The sequence below is a fragment of the Hemicordylus capensis genome, chromosome 1 (assembly GCF_027244095.1).
Source record: "Hemicordylus capensis ecotype Gifberg chromosome 1, rHemCap1.1.pri, whole genome shotgun sequence".
Lineage (NCBI taxonomy): Eukaryota > Metazoa > Chordata > Lepidosauria > Squamata > Cordylidae > Hemicordylus > Hemicordylus capensis.
This window is the reverse complement of record NC_069657.1, coordinates 321,891,786-321,913,038: the sequence shown is the minus strand read 5'-3', so window position 1 is coordinate 321,913,038 and position 21,253 is coordinate 321,891,786. Positions and strand designations below refer to the sequence as shown.

Sequence of the window (21,253 nt, the reverse complement as noted above, 5' to 3'; positions counted from 1 at the left end):
TGTTTGGATAAGTCAGGAAAAAAAGCCTCCGGAGACCTGCTGCTCTACACTCTGCTGGACTAAAAGGATGAGTCTCCATGTCTGCTTAGCTCCCGAATACAATTAAAATACACATTAAATTATGCAAATGTGTTATGTTCTTGCCAGAGTTAATTCCTTTTAGAATGTCTGGCTGCCTTTCAATGATTTGGTTGTTTTTTGGTTGCTCATATGTATACAAAAATATGCTGTAGTATACAAAAATATAGAGTGAAAATCATCTACTAAATAGTGTGAAATCTCATTATAGGGCCTCGAAAAGCCTTATCTGTCAATTTTCTTTCAGCCATAATATGATTACTTGACTTTGACTGTAAAGAAAAACAGAACAAACCTAACCTGAGAACAGACTTGTGTCTCTTTCTCTGTGTGCTTCTTTTTCTCTCAAAGCCATATACATAAACATGATGCATACTTCCTGTGGAGTAATAGTTTACACTGCAGGAAAACGATGAGCCGTGACAGTTTATATATCTATTACAATAAGCAAAGCTTTTGTACCATTCCCCAAGTTGGCACATGGAGAAACGACATCATTCAATAAAATGCTGGATTGCATATATGAAAGTCAGAAGTGCATTAGGCTAGCGAGAGATCAGAGCAACGCCAGAGTCATCTTGGCACAATTGCATATTAAGAGTGAATAAAAATTACAGTATTACAAGACTAGTCTTGTTCCTAACATTTCCTGCTAACTTTCTCCACCCACGAGTTTACTTTGATAGAATCTAGAAGAACCATCTAATAGGAATGTAGCATGTGTAGCTTGTGGTAATAGAGGCTCTGATGCATATGGAGCTCCTCTTCCCCATTCACTTCAGTGAAGCATCCTGTTCTGCCCTTACAGATGAATGTGTCCATAGAGCTATCCCTTTCCATTTAAGTGAATAGGAAAGCCCATCAAGTGCCTGTCACAAATCCCACACAAAATGCTTCAGATCCAGTGTACCTAAATCTCCCTTAATGAAAAGTAAAGTCATCCAAAGATAAGAAGAGATCTAAAAAAAACCCCTTGCTTTTATAGGTTACTTGGATTTCACCTCTTCTGGCACAAAATCTTTCAATGGCAATTTGGAAGTGGGAAGTGTGTAAGTGTTTTAAGTCATGCTCAGGGATGTAGCAAGGATGTTGGCAGCATGAGGACGGTCTGCCAAGACTGCTGCTGAGTGTGCTACTCTGCACCAGCCCCTTCCCCCTGCACTGGCACATCGACACAGGGGGTATGGTCGGCACTGGGAAATAACTTGTGGTCCCTCACCCTCTGTAGACAGCTGGCAAAGTGCATTCTTTCTTTTAGCTAGCTAGGCACTATGTTTCTCCCTCACTTGCAAGGGGTGTGGCTGGAAAGGGTGAGGAGCCATGCATTCTTGTCCAGCACTGGTCACATCCCCTCTGTTGGCATGCTGATGTGGGCGAAGGGGCGTGAGTGGTGTTGGATAATGCACCCAGCTTTGTTGGTGATAATGGGAAGAAACACAACTGGGAGGGACAATGGAGTGGCGGGGACAAGAGGTTGCCTGGTGGGGGGGGCACTAGGTGGCATTGTGGTGGCCCCCAGACCCCCGAGATCCAGAGACATTTGTCCCCCAGCTGCTCCATTATCCCTTTGTGCATGGTCATGCCGTTTTCCTTATCAAGAAATTTTGAAACTCACATAGGTCAAAGAGAGCCATATTCAAACTAACTGATTTTCTCTTTCATTAATTTTACAAAGTCAGTATTTCCTCTTAGATTTCTACACATTTTGCAGCCTTAATCATTGCAACTTTTATAGCAGCACAATGAAATGAACTGACAGAATTGTCAGCAGTGTGATAATAGATTTATAGATAAATTTGTCCCAGCCAGCTCTGGGAAAAATAGCTTGAGAAATGTCAACTATTCATACAATATGAAGAAAATTATGAGCATAAACATCCGATGGGAACAAAACAGACGTCAGAAATTTGTTTTCTCACTAAAAGTACTCGTATTTGAAGATCCAGGGATAACACACAGTTTAAACTAGGACAAACTGTAGAAAAATATAGTGTAGGGAATCTATGCCATTGCAACATAAATTGTGCTTGAAGTTTTTTTAAGCAAAAGAAAAACTATATTTTCTTGGGAATATGGCAAGATAGGAAGTATTTATTGCAAATATAAAATGATTTTCATATGGGAAAGTTTCACCTGAACATATTACATTTTCTGATACAACCTTTGAAAAACTTCATAATATCCTAAGGCTTTCACCCTCTCCCAGTTCTTAAACTGACCTCAAATTATTTTGGGAAATTATCTGAGAAAAGTAGTATGCATAGTCTCTTGCAGCTAACCCAACAAAAGGCCATGTGGTATCTTAGCAGCCAACAAATATATTGTGGTACAATGTTTTATAGGCAGAGCCTATGCCATCAAATGCAATTGAAAAATCCAACTCTGCCAAATTTATCTCAATACAGTGATGCCATCCTGATTCTGTAGAATGGAAGACTTGGGTTTCTTTCTTTATTTTAAACGGAGCAAGTTGACGTATTTTGCAAGCTGGACCCGCCCAGTTTGGACAAGATTCCCACTGGTACATGCAATATGGGCATGGTTGTGACAGGAGATTGCCTACTGTGATGTTGGTGGAGGATGCACCCACACACCCAGTGCACATCCCTCTATTGCATGTTTAAATGGGTATTGGGATCACCTGTAGAGGGGCAATTCAGATTATCCCGTCATGCAATAAAGAGATGAGCTGAGAGTGCATTGGGACATTCTCCAGCAACCAGTAGCATCTGGTGGGCAATGGAGCGGGGTGGGCGGTGGGGAGAACCTGGTCACTGGAGCAGAAGCCCCCACCCCCCTTTTCTCCATGCCACTGGGCTTGGGCATTGACCCAAGCACTGAGGAAAACAGAAGGAGTGGGGGGGGGGAGCAGAAAACCAAAAGGTTTTATGGGGGAGGGCAGGGAGAAGGCAGAAAGCCCTCCCCACCAAAAAAAAAGGAAGAAGGAAAAAAAGAGGCCAGGGCAAAAAGAAGGGAGAAAGCAGAAAGGAAGGGCAAAGGTAGAAAGAGGAACAAAAGGGAGAAAGCAAGGTTTGCTTTTCCCCTTCCCAAACAAGCTAGTAAAAAATCAGAGCAGCAGCCAGGGAAACCTCCAGAGTAGGTACCTTCTTCCAGCACCTCCTCCCCTGCTTGCAACTTTGTCTTTTGATCTTACTGGCTGGAACAGCTGCTACTCAAGCTGCTCCAGCCAATTTGATTCCTCAGGGCCTCCTCCTGGCACTGCCTCCAGGAAGAAGGGAAAAACGTATTAAAACTATACCAGGAAGTGCATTTAAAACCCATTATTTTAGTTCTTCCTAGGGGCAGTACCAGGAGGAGCCCCCTAGGAATCGGATTGGCTGGAGCAGCTTGAGTAGCAGCTTTCCAGCCAGTAAGACCAAAAGAGGAAGTTAAAGGCAGGGGAAGAAGGGTGGAAGAAGCTCCCTGCTCTGAAGGTTTTCCTGGCTGCTGGTAGGTCTGATCCTTTATTAGCTTCTTTGTTTTTCTTGGGGAGGGGCACTGCCCCTCCTGCCCTCACTGACCAGACACCACTACCAGCAACATAATGGTGAGTGCATTCTTGTGTGACTCTCTTCTCATCACGTGTGCTGACAGATGTCCTGTCCAAAACAGCTCCAGAAACACCAAGATGGCAGCTTCAGTCCAGCAATGCAGGGCCATGTGTGGGCTATTCCACTGTCAGGTATGACAGCGGAGTTGAGCAGTCACAGAAGTCTGTCTACAATAGCTGGGGAGGGTATATGGGACTGTGTAGTACTGCTGATGTTTTTTATTGAGCCAACCCTTGATTCTCTACCATCTTTCTTATGCACAGTGTGTCGGGGTGGGGGGAAGCCCCTGTGGTATCAGAAGTCTGCAGTGTTTTATTTTTTATTAATACAATTTATTATTTTAATAAATTTAATTAATTTGGACTGGCAGCAGTGCTTTATTTTTATTCCTTTCAAAGCCAAATATTTTAAAGTGCCACTTAGTAGTATTTTGGCTTTGGAAGAAATAAAGGTAAGTAAGACCAGAATTAGTGACGCATGGTCTGAAGACACATGGTATATCTCTTTGAATTCTGGCCAATGCAGCTATCTGTCTTGAATGTGTGGTGGGATTCTAGAGGGTTAGTGTTAAGGGTGGGAAACTCAAATTCAAACCTCTACTCAGTTGCAAAGCACACTGTATAGCAGGGAAGAACCTAGGCTCATCATTCCATAGAGACAGCTGTTTCTTCTCTCTGCCACCATGGTTACTTGCCCATTGCTTGCCCATCTATGCCTCCCTGCTCCTTATTTATTAAAATATATGCATATCTAGTTTCCCCCTCAAAGACCACCAGAAGCTGCTGTGGGCATTAAATTATTCTCTGCTAAGCCATTAGCACAACTCTTCTATGGAGCACAATTGGGCCCATATTCCAGTTCTGGACTGCTTGAAAGAGTTCTATCTGGATTCCTAAGAGCTCTTTTTACCACATCTAGATGTGTTGCAAATGCTATATTGAGAGTGGAAGCAGATATGATTAGAGCTGAAGCCAGCGTTTGGATGGCCGCTATTTTCTTCTGGCTTAGGCTCAATTTTATTCCTGTAGGACTGACACCTTTAATTATGTTGGATAATTTCCAATCTGCTTGGCAGAAGAGTATAAACTGCAAATTGCTCTCTTATGGCCTTTCTCCTGATTTTCTACTCTCTCTGGGCCATGAAAAGTCTAAAGATATCATCTAACCGTGTATATTGGATTCTGAATTGCAGAGTGATTAAGTTTGCTGCATAGTTCCTATAGGTGACTGAGGGAATTTTCTAGATCTGTACCAGCATCCTATCTATCAGCTCTTATCTATCCAAAATATTGCTTTTTCTAGGGCCCGTTTTAATGCCCTTCCCTGAGCATTATTAGAAAGTAGATTCCAGCATATACCTGTATTGCAACGTCAATGTCCTTTTGGCTCTAGTGAGACTGAGTCAACAGTGCATGTCCTTCATGTTGCTTTCATCGTGATCCAAGGCTAGACTTGGTTTTACCAAATGAAATTAGTGAAATTTCCAGGTAAACTGGATGACATTTATATTATTTTCTTTTAGATGATAGAGACTCATCTGTGATTTATAAAGTAGCTAAATTTTGCTTTTTAGCTTCTAGGGCTTGTATTCTTGTAGCTTCTGCTTAGACAATGTCGTTCAGAAATGTACGAATACCTTGTGTAACTGTATCTTTTTCTTTTCTGTTCTGTTGCTGGTCATTGACCCTAATAAAGATCTGACTGACCGACTGACCACCAGAAGCTCTTATGTGCAAGCATTCATTAAAACAAAAGTACAATAATCCTTAGAGATTCTTCTTCTAGCATTAGACGTGGGGGGAGGGCAGCAAAATGACATGGGGATGGAACAAAATTTGCTGTTTCAGGCAGAACTTCACCTTGACATCAGCTCTGCTCTTGAAAAGTCTCTCAGTCTGACCTGCCAGGCAGGGTTCTTGTGAGGCTAGAATGGTGCTCTGTTATCCTTTAGGAAGGGCAGAATTCAGATGCAATAGAAAGTCACCAGGTCTAAAACCACTATGAAATATAAATGCAACGCAAACTCAACCATGCAAATCACTGAAACTGTGTAACAGAAGCATTCCAGCAATGGCGATGAATGCACAAATCCTTTCACTAACATTCCTTCCTTTGCAAAGCTAGACCAAAGTATTTGAAACCATTAAGTGTACATCAGTGTTGCTTGACTGAAATGCCTCACTGAAGTAAGATGGGAAGCAAGGAGAAACAGAGCAGAAGACAGACAAAGAATATAATGTACAGTTTACAATTTCTGTGGGGAACAAGGCATCAGGAACAGGTAGATGAAAACACTTGGCCAAGTGATGTGGCATCTTATAAATGTTCTGATTACTTAATATTAGGTTTTAAGCCTACCTAAGCCCAATGATTTCATTGGCAATTCCTTCCAAATTCATAGAAGTCATTAACACAATCAAAAACTGTGTTCTACCTGGGTTTGGGAGCTGTGTGTGCTCCCAGTTTTTGGTTGTGTGGAAGCAAGGTAAGAGGAAAACCTGGATAGAAGTTATTGTGTGGAAGCAAAGTAGGAGGAAAACCTGGGTAGCTTTTCCTCCTACTTTGCTTCCACACAACTCAAAATTGGGAGCACACACAGCTCCCTAACCCGGGTAGAACACAGTTTTTGATTGTGTTAATGACCTTGTAGAATGAGAAGATGACTGTTAACAAGTGAGTATTATTGAAATACGTTTATAACTGTTCCTTCTTGCAATTTGGGCATCAGTATGAAAATGAAGATGGATTGGGATATTATTTTCGCAGAAAAAGGCATCCAAAAGAAACATTCAGAACATCCAAAAGAAGTACAGTAGTTCAATAGTACAGCATAGGTTTGTGAAACCAGATTAATTAGGCAAATGCAATGCCTACAGGTTTCAGAGATCCCACTGGCAGACCACTACACCATAGTTATTGGAATTCATTTTGGCACAAGTAAATGAGCTTAATTTTCAAAAAGGTAAAAAGAAGTGCTTTCATATTGGCAGCCACAAACCGATGCAGGCAAATTTTAAAATATATGTAAGGATAACATATAGTTTGTAATAATGGGAAACAAACGTGACTCATAGCTTGGAAATAACCGAATTATTATATAACACTGACAGCATATACCTTGATTGTTGTACATTTTAAATAACAGTTCAAAAAGTCAACTACTTTCCCGGCAGTTTCTTTTAAAACGATTAATGCCCATTATCTTCCACACCATATCTAGTACTAAGTAGTTTTTAAATCTCTAATAAGCATAGACTTTAACACTCTTTTTGACGAAGAAAATGTTTCTTAGCGCACACAGGAAAATCTCAAGTTACTTATAGTACAAAGAGGAAAATGTAGGGAGCTGAAACACACCATTATGCTATACCATAAGATGAAAGGGGTGGTTGTAGTGGTAATAGCCTGGTACAACTTTGAATATTCTGAAGGTTGACAGAGGAAAAACACAACAAAAGTTATTGAAATACTCACGTTTCTACCAGTTTCTTCTTGCAGCTTGGGCATTAATATGAAGATGGATTGGAATATTATTTTCACAGAAAAAGGCATCCAAAAGAAACATCCGCCATCCAGATCTGTTTTGTCTCCTGTGAAATTGTTGGCTTTGCAGAAGGCAGCCAAAAAAGTCACTTCATTTCCCTTCGACCTCAAATAGTTGGCTCTCTTGTGAGTTTTTCTTATCCAGCTTGCAAGCTGAGGTTAGACTCAGATCATGTAGGAGGTCCTTGATGAGGCTTATATTTCAGAAGGCAAGAGGAGAGGCTTCAAAGATCAGAAAACGTTGGGAAAGCAGCTACAACTGGCAACATAGCTGTGTCTTTACTATTTGGTAGCTGCAACCATGTGGAGAGGTGGCCACCTGTAGTCTAGGGCCATGAGATACACCAAGATTTTCCCACCAGCTGCTGAGAAAGTTAAGGTGGGCCTGAAGGTGACAAAAAGCGACTTGATGTGGTCAGAATCAAAAGCCCGTCTTTTCAGTTACAACTATCACGTGGTAAACTTTTAAGAAGATTAAAAGTTTAAAAAACATGGGTACTGATCCCACCCAGTACCCATGTTTAGTATTAGATTATGGGTGGGTAAATTGGACTGTAATGGGGTGTTTGCTTCTGTTACCCTTGAAGAACCAGTTCATATGTCATGGTAGCTTACCATAGGATTGTATTAAGAGCAAGTGGGGCTCTCGCTGGGCCATGCCTATGCAGGGCCAATATGGATGTAACCACACAACTTCCCAATTGGACACTCAACTTCTAATCACTTACTTTGCTGTATCTTTCCACAGTGAATTTATTTTGTTTCTAATACTTGTGCATCTTCAAAGTAAAGATGGTGCCTTAGTATAATTCACTGGTACAGCGGACAATATTCTTTCTCCTCCCACCTAACATATTATGTGGGAAGTACAGCAAACCTTGGATCACGCCATTGATGCTTTAATTAACTAAATACTCTATAATAGGCAAATTGGACAGTGAATTAACCTTAGGCTGAACTAGACCAATGGGTCATCTGCTCCAGTAATTGAGTAGACTGGGACTGATTAGGAAAAGAATGGCTTGATTAGTGGTGCTTCTCCAAGCTCTCAAGAGAAATCTTCACCAGGCTTGGACTATTTTATAACCTTTAACTGGGACTGAACCTGGAACTTTTTGCATGCAGTATTCTGCAGTCTAAAAATGGTGTGTGTGTAATCAGTTGTTCATTAGCGCAAAAAAAAAAAAGTTTGAAAACCTCATTTAGCTTTGTTAAAATATTTTATTTGCTTCCAGAATTTCACTGTAATTTATTTACAAAATTGTTCAGAGCTGTCAGAGATATATTTAATGATATAAAATGAAATAATCTTAACCAAGAGACCAAATATTGTCTCTAAAATGAAGAGTCAGACTATTTTTCTATTTTGCATCTTTAATCTATTTCCTAATCACCAGCATAGCTGTGGTGTTTGATGATACGAGGCATAGAATTGGCAGCTGTGATTCTTGTGGTTAATAATATATAAAATGGGTTAGATTGGGACTGGTGCCTACATAGGAGGTAAACACCTTAGGACATGGTGGTTTTACAAACCATACCAAAAGGTTCTTCCTGTAATCTCTGATGGTGGCTAAGGATTATTCCCTCCTGCCTTGCAAGCCATTTAGAATTCCAGGAAAATGGGTGCTAGTGGAGGTGGCAGCCTGGTACAAAAACACAGGGCCTGTGAGCTTCAGATGACTACCTCACCATACACGTGAAGCTCTCATGTGGTTTTAAATCACTACTGTCTTGTTATCATTTCTACCTGGTCTAGGAGGCAGGAAATGGATCACCCATAGCACCCTACACATTAAAATAAGGTCCTGAGAGTTAATACAGAAATTTAGCGTGATTTCATGTAACAGAAGCAACATTTTAAAAAACCAACAAGTGTAACTGCAGATGAACTACCAAGGTCTTTTACACATCTGGTCTAGGTGTCATCCCCCTTTTTAGCAGACCTAGCTAGGAGAGGCTCAATTGTGTTTAAGGTTTCTCACATTTTTGTGTGGGACAAACCACTTGCTGTGAATGAGCTTCATCTTTTATCAGTTTAAGAATAGTGGTCAACACATTGGCTTAAAAGGGGCTGAGGATTTGCAAGGGAGCCCTGAGCATCCCGTGGCAATGGCTTGTTGCACAAGGAGGCACAGTGGAAGAGTGAGTTTTGCTTTCTCCCCTCCCTCCGAAAGCCCTTTCCACTTGCACAAATATGTTCCTGAGAGCTGTGTGACCCTCAGGAATATATTTATGAAAAGAGGAAAGGGCATTTAGAGGGAAGGGAAAGATGGAAAAATGACTCCCCTTTGCACCTGGCTCAACTGTGTCGTGGACCATTGCCACAGGGATGCTAGAGGCTCCCCGTGGACTGCAGCCATTAAGCTAACAAACTGGTGTGCATCGTCAGCCGCTAAACATATACATTAGAAAAGCATCCACTGGATGAGTAAAGACACATTTAATTCTGTGAGAGGAATAACTTGTATGATTGTACTGGAAAAGTTGAAGGAAAGAGAAGAAGAGGACGACAAGGTGGATGGACAACAAGGTGGATGGACAAACAACAAGGTGGATGGACTCGATTACGACAGCAATGAATGCACCACTGAGAGACCTTAAAGGCCAAGCTGAAGACAGCTCATCCTGGAGAGAATCTATATGTATGGTCACTAAGAGTCAACACCGACTTGACGGCACTTAATCAAATCAGTCAATCGGCACCATAATGCCAGTGCAAAAATTGGATTTTGCCAAAAAATAATTAAAAATAAATAAATTTAAAAATCCCTTTGCAGGGAATGGTAAGAAGAGGAAGAAAGAGGCATTAGAAAGTGGGAGGAGGGGGGGGGGGGAGAGTGTGCGCTTTTGTGAAAGAAAGCCTCCCTGGAGCACTGAGAACAGGGAAGAGCTTTATACAAACTCCTGAAACATCATGGAATGCAAAGGAGCTGGACATGGATAAAATTGGAGGGTGTATGAATGGAGAGAAAATAAAAAATAAAGGCAGGGAAGGAGCATGGAAAAACTGATATCCATAAGGGGAGGGGCCTGATGGGTGAAAATTAAAAAGCCAGTGAGGGGAGGAAGAAAAGCATCGGTTCCATTATGGGACAGATGCTCCTGTCATGATTTTATTGATAAGATCAGGCGCGTAGCTAGGGGAGAGGGGGGCCTGTGTTCATCCCTCTCTTGGGCGGCCACCCAGAGTGAGGGAGACAATGAAGAAAATAGGGAGGGAGGGATCTGGAGGGCCCTCAGGAGCTGGGGACCCGTGTTCTTTGAACACTTTCGTTCAATTATAGCTATGCCCCTGGACAGGATCCAATTTGGTAAGAGACAGCTCTGGTCCTACCACACAGTCAGCAGCCTCATCACAGTTCCATTCCAATTGCCTGGCTCAGAACCAGCATTTGTGAGTCATGAATGCAGCAGCACAAAACAAAGAACCTGACATCAAAACTTGCTAACACTCTACTATCAAAACTAGCAGCTCATCATAGTTGCAAATGAACTTTAAAATAATGAGAAACAGCCATGGTTTTACTAGAACCATTATATAGGTGTCATATATAGTTACAGAAACTTGATTTAACTTGCATCTCTAACATGAATGCACACAATAACAGAAAACAGCAATAAAAAAGGTAGAGTTAGACTTGGCAAAAACAATAATGAAAATCTCCATGAATGGCAGTACCTGTAAATAATTTCCACAATAAAACATAGGAACTAATGATAGCCTGCAACTCACTTTTCTTCTTGAAAGAGATGAACATTCAGTATTACAAAACTCTAAAGCACACAACGGAAAAATAGGTTGCTCACCTGTAACTACTGATCTGGTGGTGATTGCAATCCATAAGAATGGGTACTGCTGCCTGCACAAGGACCTGGCGGGCGAGTGCTCTAGCTCATCCATTGGACAAGCAGGGACAAATGTCCCTGAGCCCAGAGAGTCAGGGGGCCCCTGAGCAAACCACCCCGCCGCCTCTGCCCTTGCTCCGCCGCTGCTTATCTTTGCCCCCGTGCGGCGGCACTGTGGCTGGACTGGGTTTCTCCGGCCAGCCTGCATGCCTCTCTCTCTCGCTGAACTGCGCACCTGTAAAGTTCAACCCTGGGTCGCATGCCCTGCCATAGTTGATGTCAGACGCGGGGGTCATGGCTTGAGGCGCATGTGCGCTTTGTGTATGTGATGGGGGACCTACAAAGACCCCCGGGGGTCTCACTACACCCCTGCTCTAGCTCATCTTGGTGTCCAATCTCTGCTCCACATTCTCAGTGTGGATGGTATAAAAGGTGGGCTGGACGCCCTTTGTTGGTTCCTGGATGGCTGCCGTGCAGGCGATCATCCTCAGTATGATGATTAAAAAGGTGAGTTCTGAAGTGATTTTTTAAATTAAAAAAAATACAATTGAAGCTACTGCAGCGGGGATGGTCGGGAGGGTCTTATGGATTGCAACGGATCACTACCGATCAGTCGTTACAGGTGAGCAACCTGTTTATCTGGATCGTGATACGTTGGAATCCATAAGAATGGGTGTTTAGCCAGCTGCTTGAGGTGGAGGGTGCAGTAGCTACTGCAGCACCCTTTTCAATACACTTCTCCCGAAGTTAGCCTCTGCTGCAAAGCAAAGGTCAATGGCATAATGTCTCACAAAGGGTAACTCTGTAGACCAGGTAGCCGCCTTGTGTATTATGCTGTTCCCCGAGGAAAATGAGACAGAGTCTGGACCAGAGGATAACAAACTAAATTTTCTTTTTCCCAACAGGAACTCACAACGGACCGACTGAACAAGGAGCCAGAACAACCAGAGGTGTGATTGCTATGGAAGTTGAAAAGGAACTAATGAAGGGTGTTCAGCTCACCTTTTAAACCATCCACGCTGAGCACGTGGGGTGGAGAGGAGCTGGATGTTGAGAGGAGCTAGAGGACTCGGCTGCAAGGTCCTTGTGCAGGATCCATTCTTATGGATCCTAACGGATCATGATCCAGATGTTAAATGCCATAGGTGTATCAACACTAGGCAAACACGGAGCTTATTTAAAACTTCACCTTAGGAACATAGGAAGCTGCCATATACTGAGTCAAAGAATAGGTCCATCTAGCTCAGTATTGTCTACAGACTAGCAGTGGCTTCTCCAAGGTTGCAGGCAGGAATCTCTCAGCCCTATCTTGGAGATGCCAGGGAGGGAACTTAGAATCTAGACGCTCTTCCCAGAGCAACTCCATCCCCTAAGGGGAATATCTTACAGTGCTCACATGTAGTCTCCCATTCAAATGCAACCAGGGTGGACCCTGCTTAGCGAAGGACAAGTCATGCTTAATACCACAAGACCAGCTCTCCTCAATAGGTGTATGTCAACAAAAATATACATAATGTGCACTTGGCTTCTAAGGAATCTCTAGAAATTATTTGAAACTGTGTGTCACCCCCACCCCCTGAACAGGCAGATATTAAAAATATTGAAGGACTGAAAGAAACCGAGGACACTCAATTTTCTCTTTATGATGAAATTCTCAATTGGGATGAGTTGATCTTATCATGACTTATCCTGTACACACAATGTTATGTATTCTTTGGCAGGGGGATCACAATATAACACAAAAAGACAACCAGTGACATTTTTAAACTGTTTGTAACTTGGGAAGAAAATTATGGACTTCAGAGATGCAGTCTTGTATACTCCCATTTTTTTTAAAAAAGTAATTTAACACAAAGGCACTTATAACCCTTGTGAATGTATGAAAATCTTTAAGCAGTACAATGAAAAAGTAATGTATTGCATTGGACCAAATTAACTTGGTGTATGGCGCAGCAGGGAAATGCCTGACTAACAAGCAGAAGGTTGTCGGTTCGAATCCCTGCTGGTATGTTTCCCAGACTATGGGAAACACCTGTATCGGGCAGCAGCGATATAGGAAGATGCTGAAAGGCATCATCTCACACTGTGTGGGAGGAGGCAATGGTAAACCCCTCCTATATTCTACCAAAGGTGACAGGAGTCAAAATCAACTTGATGGCACACTTTACTTTACTTTATGAATGTTAAGGCTTTCAAGTTTCAACAAATGCTTCAAACAGAACAATACTATTGTATCTGAAATTATAATACATCAATCTAAGTTGATCCAACAGAACAGAAAATTTCTAACAATTTGACTTGTAAACGGCCCAGAGACGTAAGTTTTGGGAGGTACAAATTTTTTTTTTTAAAATAAAAATAACACTTTTTCAGTTCCCGTATTTTAAAATAAAAACATCAGCTGACATACAGCAGTCTTACAAGAGCAGAGCAAGAGCTTCATTCTCACAAGGAACAAGTAAACTAGCTTGTGTGAGGTTTGGTTTGCAGAGCTGCACAGGTGGAGGATGTGGTTTTCCCTTCTCTCCCCTCAAAAGGAATATGACCCTGGTGGCTGTGTAACCTATTCCTGGCAGAGAAAAAGGCTTTTGTGGGAGTGGAGAGAAACGATATTCACATCCCCATTCCCCTCTGCCCAGGACGTGCTGCAAGCCAAGCCTCACATGCAGCTAGGTTAGTCACTCCTTGTGAGAATGGAGCTATTCTACCCCAGTAGGGCTGTGCTGCATGTCAGCCACTGTCTTTTTGTGCTATTTTGCCTTGCATTTAGTTCTGAGCTATTCATACTCAAGGAATATTTAAATGCAAGCACACACCTAACATACCGCAACCAGCTGCTGTGTTCTGGGCTACATATTAATGCAAGCAACAAAGCTTCTAAAGGCCAAGGCTATTTCAAGCATCATCATCAGAGTGAACATGTACATTTTCTTCAAAGAAAGTATTCTGACTCTGTAAAACCTGAATGAGTTTTATTGAGGGTTTTTATTCTTCTGTTACAGAAGGTTTTCTGGGCCTGAGAACGAGATCTTTGATAGAGGCAGCAAGCTCTTGGAGTTCTTTACGGATTGCTTCTATGCTTTCTTCAGCCTCCAGGTTATTATCCACTGAATCATCATCTCCTTGCCCGATCTTCTTATTTTGGCTTATCAGCTGTTTCACTACTAATCCCTGATATTTGACAAGAAGAGAATGCTGATCCTGTAAAAAATAATAAAATAAAATTAAGGTGGTTATTAAGGTGGCAATACAAATAATTTAAAATTGAACAGTGCCACATTAATAACCTGCAGGCATAGAGATCTTTCAGTGAGAAAAAATTACAGACTTCAGAGCATAAATTATGAGCGCCTCTTCTACTCTGCAGGACTGAATGAGATCTATTTACGTTAAATATCTTTTAACATTATATTTTATAGCTTTCTCAGGAAGACTATTATACTACAGAGAAATGTTACATAGCAGTGGGGAATCAATATAGTTTAATGATATACAGAATATACAAAGAGATGATCTTCACTGAACAACTGCTCTAAGCTGGTTTGAACATAACCAAAAGCGGGGGAAAGTGAAGCCATTATTAACTACTGAGAGTGTGGAGTGGGAGAAAAATCCAGATTTTATCATCTGGTGGAAAGCAAGTAAGGTTTTGTATTTCCATGGCTATAAAAATGCTAAACTGCTGAAGGTTTCAGAGAAATGTTTCAGTCATTCAAATCCCCTACTGCCTTCAATTCCTGTAAGTGATGAAGCAACTTGGGAAAAGGCTGCAAGAGAAAACACATCCACATTGTAGTAAAAGAATGCACCAAGCAAACTGGTTCAGAGAATGGCTGTCTGCTGAATTCCACAAGCTCAGTTTCTTCCTACTACAGAACATCTCCTGTTCGAAGCAGATGAAACAGAAAACAGTTTAAACATAGATGACCTCTTTTACTGCACCATGGATTTCAATCCCTCACTTGAAAAACTGCACACACTGGCTGACATCCCAACTATTGAAGCAAGCATGCTTCAAGGGACTGCAGGGGAGCAATGGGAGCCTTTGAGAAGGGCTCCCCATGCTTGGGGAGTGCTTTGGACTCTAAGGACTCTGGCACAAAAGTGTGCATGCAGGGGAAAGGGGGGGTTGTGTGAGGGCTCCCATTGTGCTCCCACAGTCCCTTGAAGCACTCACGCTTTGTAAGTTGGGGTGTTATCCATCTACTTTATAACTGTCAGCCATCTTCAGCATCTACTCAGCTGAAATGGCAGGGAAGGCATTTTAAATCTATCTATCTATCTATCTATCTATCTATCTATCTATCTATCTGCACTTGCAAATTTGGTATCAAGCACATCCCCCAAGCAAGCCCAAAAGCAAAAGTCCACATGTGTGTCAGCAACCATATTAACATGGTAATAGTCACAGCAGTTAGATAAAACCCTTTAAAAAATATATACATATATTTTAAATAGAGTTTTAAATTAAGAGAGAGAGAGAAGAAAAATTATTAAATGTTATTGCAAGTCAGCTATTAGATACAGTCAAATACTACTGATATGGCATAACAGCTGTCTGATAATGTCAAATGTTTGCCGATACATTCCAAGAATATTCACTGTAAACATTTGCAGAGGAGAATCTTGAGCAGAATGTTCTGGAAAATACATGTTTCAGTCCTAACCTTAATGTTAAAGAAAATTATCTTTTGTAAAAATACTAGCATCTTCATAGAACAGAAATTCCCAGGTTTTTGTGGGGAAGGGCCGGCTCAAGGGGTTTTGGTGCGCTTGGCCAAAATAATCCCTGGTGCCCCCAAGCCATGCCCCCGTATGTGATGTCACCAAGCCCCGCCCCCTGATGATGCTGTCACCACTCCTGAAGCAGAGCCAGTCTGTGCACTACATACAAATATGATGAATATTTATATACCGCTTTTCAATAAAAGTTGCCAAAGCGGTTTCTCTTCGGAAACTTTTGTTGAAAAGCGGTATAGACTGTAACTATTCATTGTACAAATACAGAGTGAGAGAGAGAGAGAGGAGGAAGAAGTTGGGAGCTGCTGGCCAAGCGCTATGTTCCAGAAAAGCCAGGCATTTACCCTCTGCCATTGCTGCTGCTGCTAGGGATAGCGCAGCAGCCACCCCAGTCCCTATTCACCCTCACAAACCTCCTTGATAGATTGGGCTACTGATCCTGCTGTGCTTCATCCAATACATTATTATTCCTTCTCTTTCTCTCTCCCCCGCCACAAGCAGACCTCACGTGCATTTTCTGGGCTGGCTACACTGAGTTCCTCTGCTCTCCAATTTGGAAAGATCTGGATGGATCTGGACAGTAAGATCCTCTTGTTCCACTACCGGATTGGTCTCTGGGTTAGAACACTGGGCACCAGTTGTTCCTTTTGCATGGCATCACTGGTACTTGAGAGCGATGCAAGTGGCTGGTCCTCAATGAGGTTTGGACTGTCTGAGAGTGGGGCTTCTGGAACCTGAGGTGCCATCTCGTTAGAGCTTGCTTGAGCCTGGCTGCATGTGACCACACTGACACAGGCATGTTGGGCAACCTGGTTGCTCAGATCATTTCCAATCAAAACAGGAATTTGTAAATCCTTGTACACAGTAACTGTCCAGGGACCCTACTATAGGCAAATATTGGCAGGCGGGAGGTGCACCACTGTACTTTCAAAGGGCTTAACAGCCCAACTTCTCTCAGGTACAATAATCTCTGGCCTAACAAGGCTTTCATGCACGGTGGTAATGTCAGCGCCAGAGTCTCTCCATCCCCTTTCCACCTTCCCATTTATAATTATGCTTTCCTGATGCTCGGCAGGAATGGCATTTGAATCTATGATGCAGACACCCACAAGGAAGTCTTGTTGAGGGGTGTTCAATTCACTTGAGGTTGGGGCAGCTTCTGGGGCCCGGCTAGCCGATGGGGTGGCTTGCTCAGGAAGGGCCCCAGCGGGGATCTGCACCTTACTGAATCCTCCAAACTGACTCCTAATACCCTGACTAAAACTGAACAGAAATCACATTCATCTGTGTGTTTATTTACTCCTTTCCACCTTTTCTGTGCAATCTGGTTCTGGCTCTCACTCAGCTTCTAGAAAAGTTCTTGCAAAACAATTCAATTTCGATCCTGCCCACTGCCAGTCAATTGTGATGAAACAGGGGTGACTCTATGCTTTTCTGGGATCTACCCTCAGTAGAGAGATTGCTCTGATCCCAAATCTAGGAGCATGCTGCTCCTTCTTGGGAGAAAGTAGGATGAAACTGGAAGTAAAGAAAGGAACACAGGAATTCAAAAGAAAATACAAAAAGCATTTACTAACTGACCAGCACTGAGCTTTACCTTAGTCTATCAGTAGGCAGGTCCTTGACTGAGAGAGTGTTAATCTCTTCTCCCAGTGAAACATCCATTGCAAATGAATAAGGGTGAACACTGGCCAGGCCATTGTCCTCTAGCTTTAAAGCCACGAAGGAGGGGACGAGCTCACATCTGTCCTAGTTCAAATACTATTCTAATTTCCTCCCCACTGGGAAGTGAGATGCAAAGTGGCCCTATCTCCTGTGTCAGATAAGATTAGGGAACTGGGTGAAGGAAGGGCCTGTTAGACATTGTGGAGTGAGATGATGGAGGTCTGCTTGGTTCTTTTGATGCCCATTAACCCTTGATGCCGCTTGTCGAGGCCAATCTAACAAACGGCTTGAACTGGCCCTGGGAACTTACTAACTTTCACATCCTATTGTATGGAACTATAGTTCATGTTTGGCAATGCGGTGAGCTATCAAAAAATTCCTTGGAGTACATTGGAGTAAAAAGCACATTGGAGATCCTTTAAGTCACTACTTTCCACTATGCAAGTAGCATGGCAATAGCCCACAGTGAACATTAAAAGTGTAAACGCAGAATCATTTAAAGGTAACAGCATAACATTTAACACACAAGCAAACCAAACCAAACCAATATCAATAAACAGCTATACTACCTTTTAAATTCAGCAGATCATGTGCCCAATTTCTCTCCCAATATTATTTTATTGGAATTCCCCAACATGTTTAATTATAATTCCACAATGTGGAAATAACCTATTGAACCAAAATAGGTGAAGTTCATTTCTCTGAAAGCCAGCACTCCAATGTGGAAACGAAAGCCACAAAGTGAGTGATCCAAATTGGTTTTTGTTGTAAATACCTCTGGGATCTTGGAACTCAAGAAAGTAATGATCTGTGGCACACATCTTCCTGGCGCATGCAGCATGCAGTGAGTTGAGAACTGGAAAAGCAAGACTGATGTCAGGTGGAGAACAAGAGCAGGATCTTCTGTGACTTTCAGCTGCTCAATTAAAGCTTGTCTGTGCTGGAACAGGATTTGCCTAAGAAACAGAAGTAAATTCATAAAATCTATTTACCAGTGTAGGTATTTAGATTTGGAATAATGGTATATAATGTATTATAGGATTATAGTCTGATTATTATTATTCTTATTATTACATTTATATCCCACTCTTCCTCCAAGGAGGAAGAGTACATACTTGGGTTTCTCTTTCACAACAACCCTGTGAAGTAGGCTAGGCCAAGAGAGAAGTGACTGGCCCAGAGTCACCCAGCTAGTTTCATGGCTGAATGGGGATTTGAACTCGGACCTCCCCGGTCCTAGCCCAGCACTCTAACCACTACACCACTTAATGAGAAACCATGGTTACCTGTTATGGCAGTTAGCACAAGAAAGCTGCAAGCCCACAAGCTCTCCCCTCCCTGCACCTTTCTTATGTGTGAGAGAAGGAGAGTGAAAGCTTCCACTTTTGGTTTTAACTAAATTACAGTTCCGCATTCCATACAAACCTGGAGAACTCTGATTTATTTGAAAGCCACAAAACCCAAAAGGATCAAAATGATTTCAGATACTAGCCTGTGATCTAACTGTGGTTTGAACTAAACCAAAGTTTCTTGGTGTCATATAGGATACAGAACTATATTTAATTAAAGCCGAAAGCAGAAGTTTTAACTCTCCTTGTGTGCACAGGAGAGGAGGAATGAAAACAGAAGCCCATGGCTTCTTAGGCTCATTCCAGTAGCAGGAAGCCACAGCTTCACATTGCATGTGATCTGGGTCACTGTGGCCTTGTGGACAGAATCTTGGACTTGGACCCAAGACACCACAGCTCAGCAACAAACTCCCACACAGTCTCACCTTCTCCATCTTGTACAAGGGAAACAACTTACTACAAATCAGAGTGGGTTAAAAATGACATTTTTGGGAAGGGGATCAACATAATTGTATTTTTATTTAAATTGGATTGCTTTATTAAAATCGATTTTTAAAAAGAAATGTAAATACATACCAAATTTTGAATTCTCATGTACAAGGTTAAAATTAAATCTCATCAGGAGATTAAAATTAAATCTCATCACAAACATACTACATCAACACTTGGTTTCTTAAAAAGGAATTAATGACTCCTATCACATGCGCTTAGTTACCTACCAAGAAAACATGGGCATTCATTTCTGTTTCATTTCATGAAAATTGCTCTAGTCTGCCCAGCAGTGTCCAGCAACTACCATGTAAATTAACATGGTTTAGCAATCAGATTTGCCCAGGAGTTTGTATGAATGACTGTACCTGCGTTCATTTTAAAAGGGAACCTGGGTACAGGCTCCTTCCTTAAATGCATGATACAAATAGGAAGTGTATTGCTTTACCTATGCTCAACAAAATGTGTGAATAATTGTCCCTGTTTACAGATCTTGTGTGTACACTGTACACGTTGTACGAGCATTTGACATAATATGTGAATAAACCTAATAGTGGTAGCCAAGTGCCTCCAACAAGCTCATAAAGTAAGGCGTGATTGGGGCAGCATCCCCCTGTTGATTGGCCCCAGCTGCTGATATTCCACAAATTGCCTCTGAGCATGGAAATTCTATTTAGCTATTATGATGGATAGTGAAGACTACTATCCATCCATCCATCCATCCATCCATCCATCCATCCATATGTATCTCTAGGCGGTTTACATAATCCAAAATATAAAAAACAGAAGAAAAATCAATTGAAACACATTCACAGAATAAAAACAATTAAATAGCTTCATTGGTTACTGATCCACTTTCAGGCTAACTTTTAATCAAGGTGTAGAAGCGTGTAGAACCTTTAAAGCTCAACACGACTTGGGGCTGGGGTACCTGTCGGACTGCATTTGCCCATATGAACCTACCACGGTACTCAGGTCATCATCTCAGGCCCTGCTGATGGCCCCACCACTAACAGATCCAGTTGGCGGGGACTAGAGACAGGGCCCTTCAGGTTGTGGCCCCTCAGCTTTGGAACACCCTCCCTGAAGAACTTTGCCATGCTCCCTCTCTCAGTGTTTTTTTTAAAAAAAACAACTAAACACACATCTTTTTAAAGAGGCTATTTAATGTTTCACCTGTTGCTTATATCTGGTAGGTTCTTTAGTTTTTTGCTTTTTAAATAACTTTTAATTAGAAACTTTAAAAACTGTAATTCTGATTGAGGTTTTAGCTTGGATTTTTAACTTGCTTAACTTAATTTGGTTAATTTTATTAGACTGATTTCACACTGTAACTATTTTATAAATGCTATGTGTTGCCCCAAGCAGTAGTGCACTGGAGGGGTGGGGTATAAATATTTTGAATAAATAAATAAAACACAATTTTACAGAATAAAACAATTAAACAGTTGAAAATTAATTCTAATTAAGAGCCTGAGAAAACAGGTGTGTCTTAAGAGTTTTTAGAAAAGCAATCATAGATGGAGAAGTTCTTATTTTGACAGGGAATGCATTCGAAAGCCCTGGGCAGCCACTGAGAAGGCCCACTCCCGAGTGGCCACCAGAATAGCCGGTGGCAACCATAATGAGACCTCCCAGATGATCTTAATAGGTGGCTGGGTTCATGACAAAGGAAGCACTCTCTAATGTACCCTGGACCCAAACTGTTCAGGACTTTATAGGACATAACTAGCACTTTGTATTTTGCTCAGAAACATATGGGCAGCCAGTGCAGTTCTTTAAAAATAAGTGTTATATGGTCCCTTTGGGTTTTCCCAGAGACCAGTCTGGCTGCTGCATTTTGTACCAGTTGTAGTTTCCAGACTACATACAAAGGCAAGCCCACGTAGAGCACATTATAGTAGTCAAGCCTGGAGGTTACCAGCATACGTTTTAAGGTCATTTGCCTCCAGAAACGGGCGTAGCAGATGAATCACAGAAGCCGATAAA

The 21,253-nt window shown here is 41.9% G+C and overlaps 2 protein-coding genes across 3 annotated transcripts in view; both read right to left on the bottom strand.

Moving 5' to 3' along the window:
- Nucleotides 1-7,301, bottom strand: part of FHL5 (four and a half LIM domains 5) — a 37,145-nt gene extending 29,844 nt beyond the window's left edge. The window contains exon 1 of the mRNA XM_053283218.1: nt 7,104-7,301. The gene's annotated coding sequence lies outside the window, so the exon portion shown is untranslated. The remainder of the gene's footprint in view (nt 1-7,103) is intronic.
- A 6,677-nt stretch (nt 7,302-13,978) lies between these two features.
- UFL1 (UFM1 specific ligase 1) overlaps nt 13,979-21,253 on the bottom strand; it is a 52,497-nt gene continuing 45,222 nt past the window's right edge. For both annotated transcript variants that reach the window (XM_053287560.1, XM_053287561.1), the window contains 2 exons: nt 18,202-18,382; nt 13,979-14,222 (listed from right to left, as the gene is read on the bottom strand). In XM_053287560.1, coding sequence (XP_053143535.1) covers nt 14,007-14,222; nt 18,202-18,382 — 397 coding nt within the window. In that variant the 3' untranslated portion in view covers nt 13,979-14,006. The remainder of the gene's footprint in view (nt 14,223-18,201; nt 18,383-21,253) is intronic.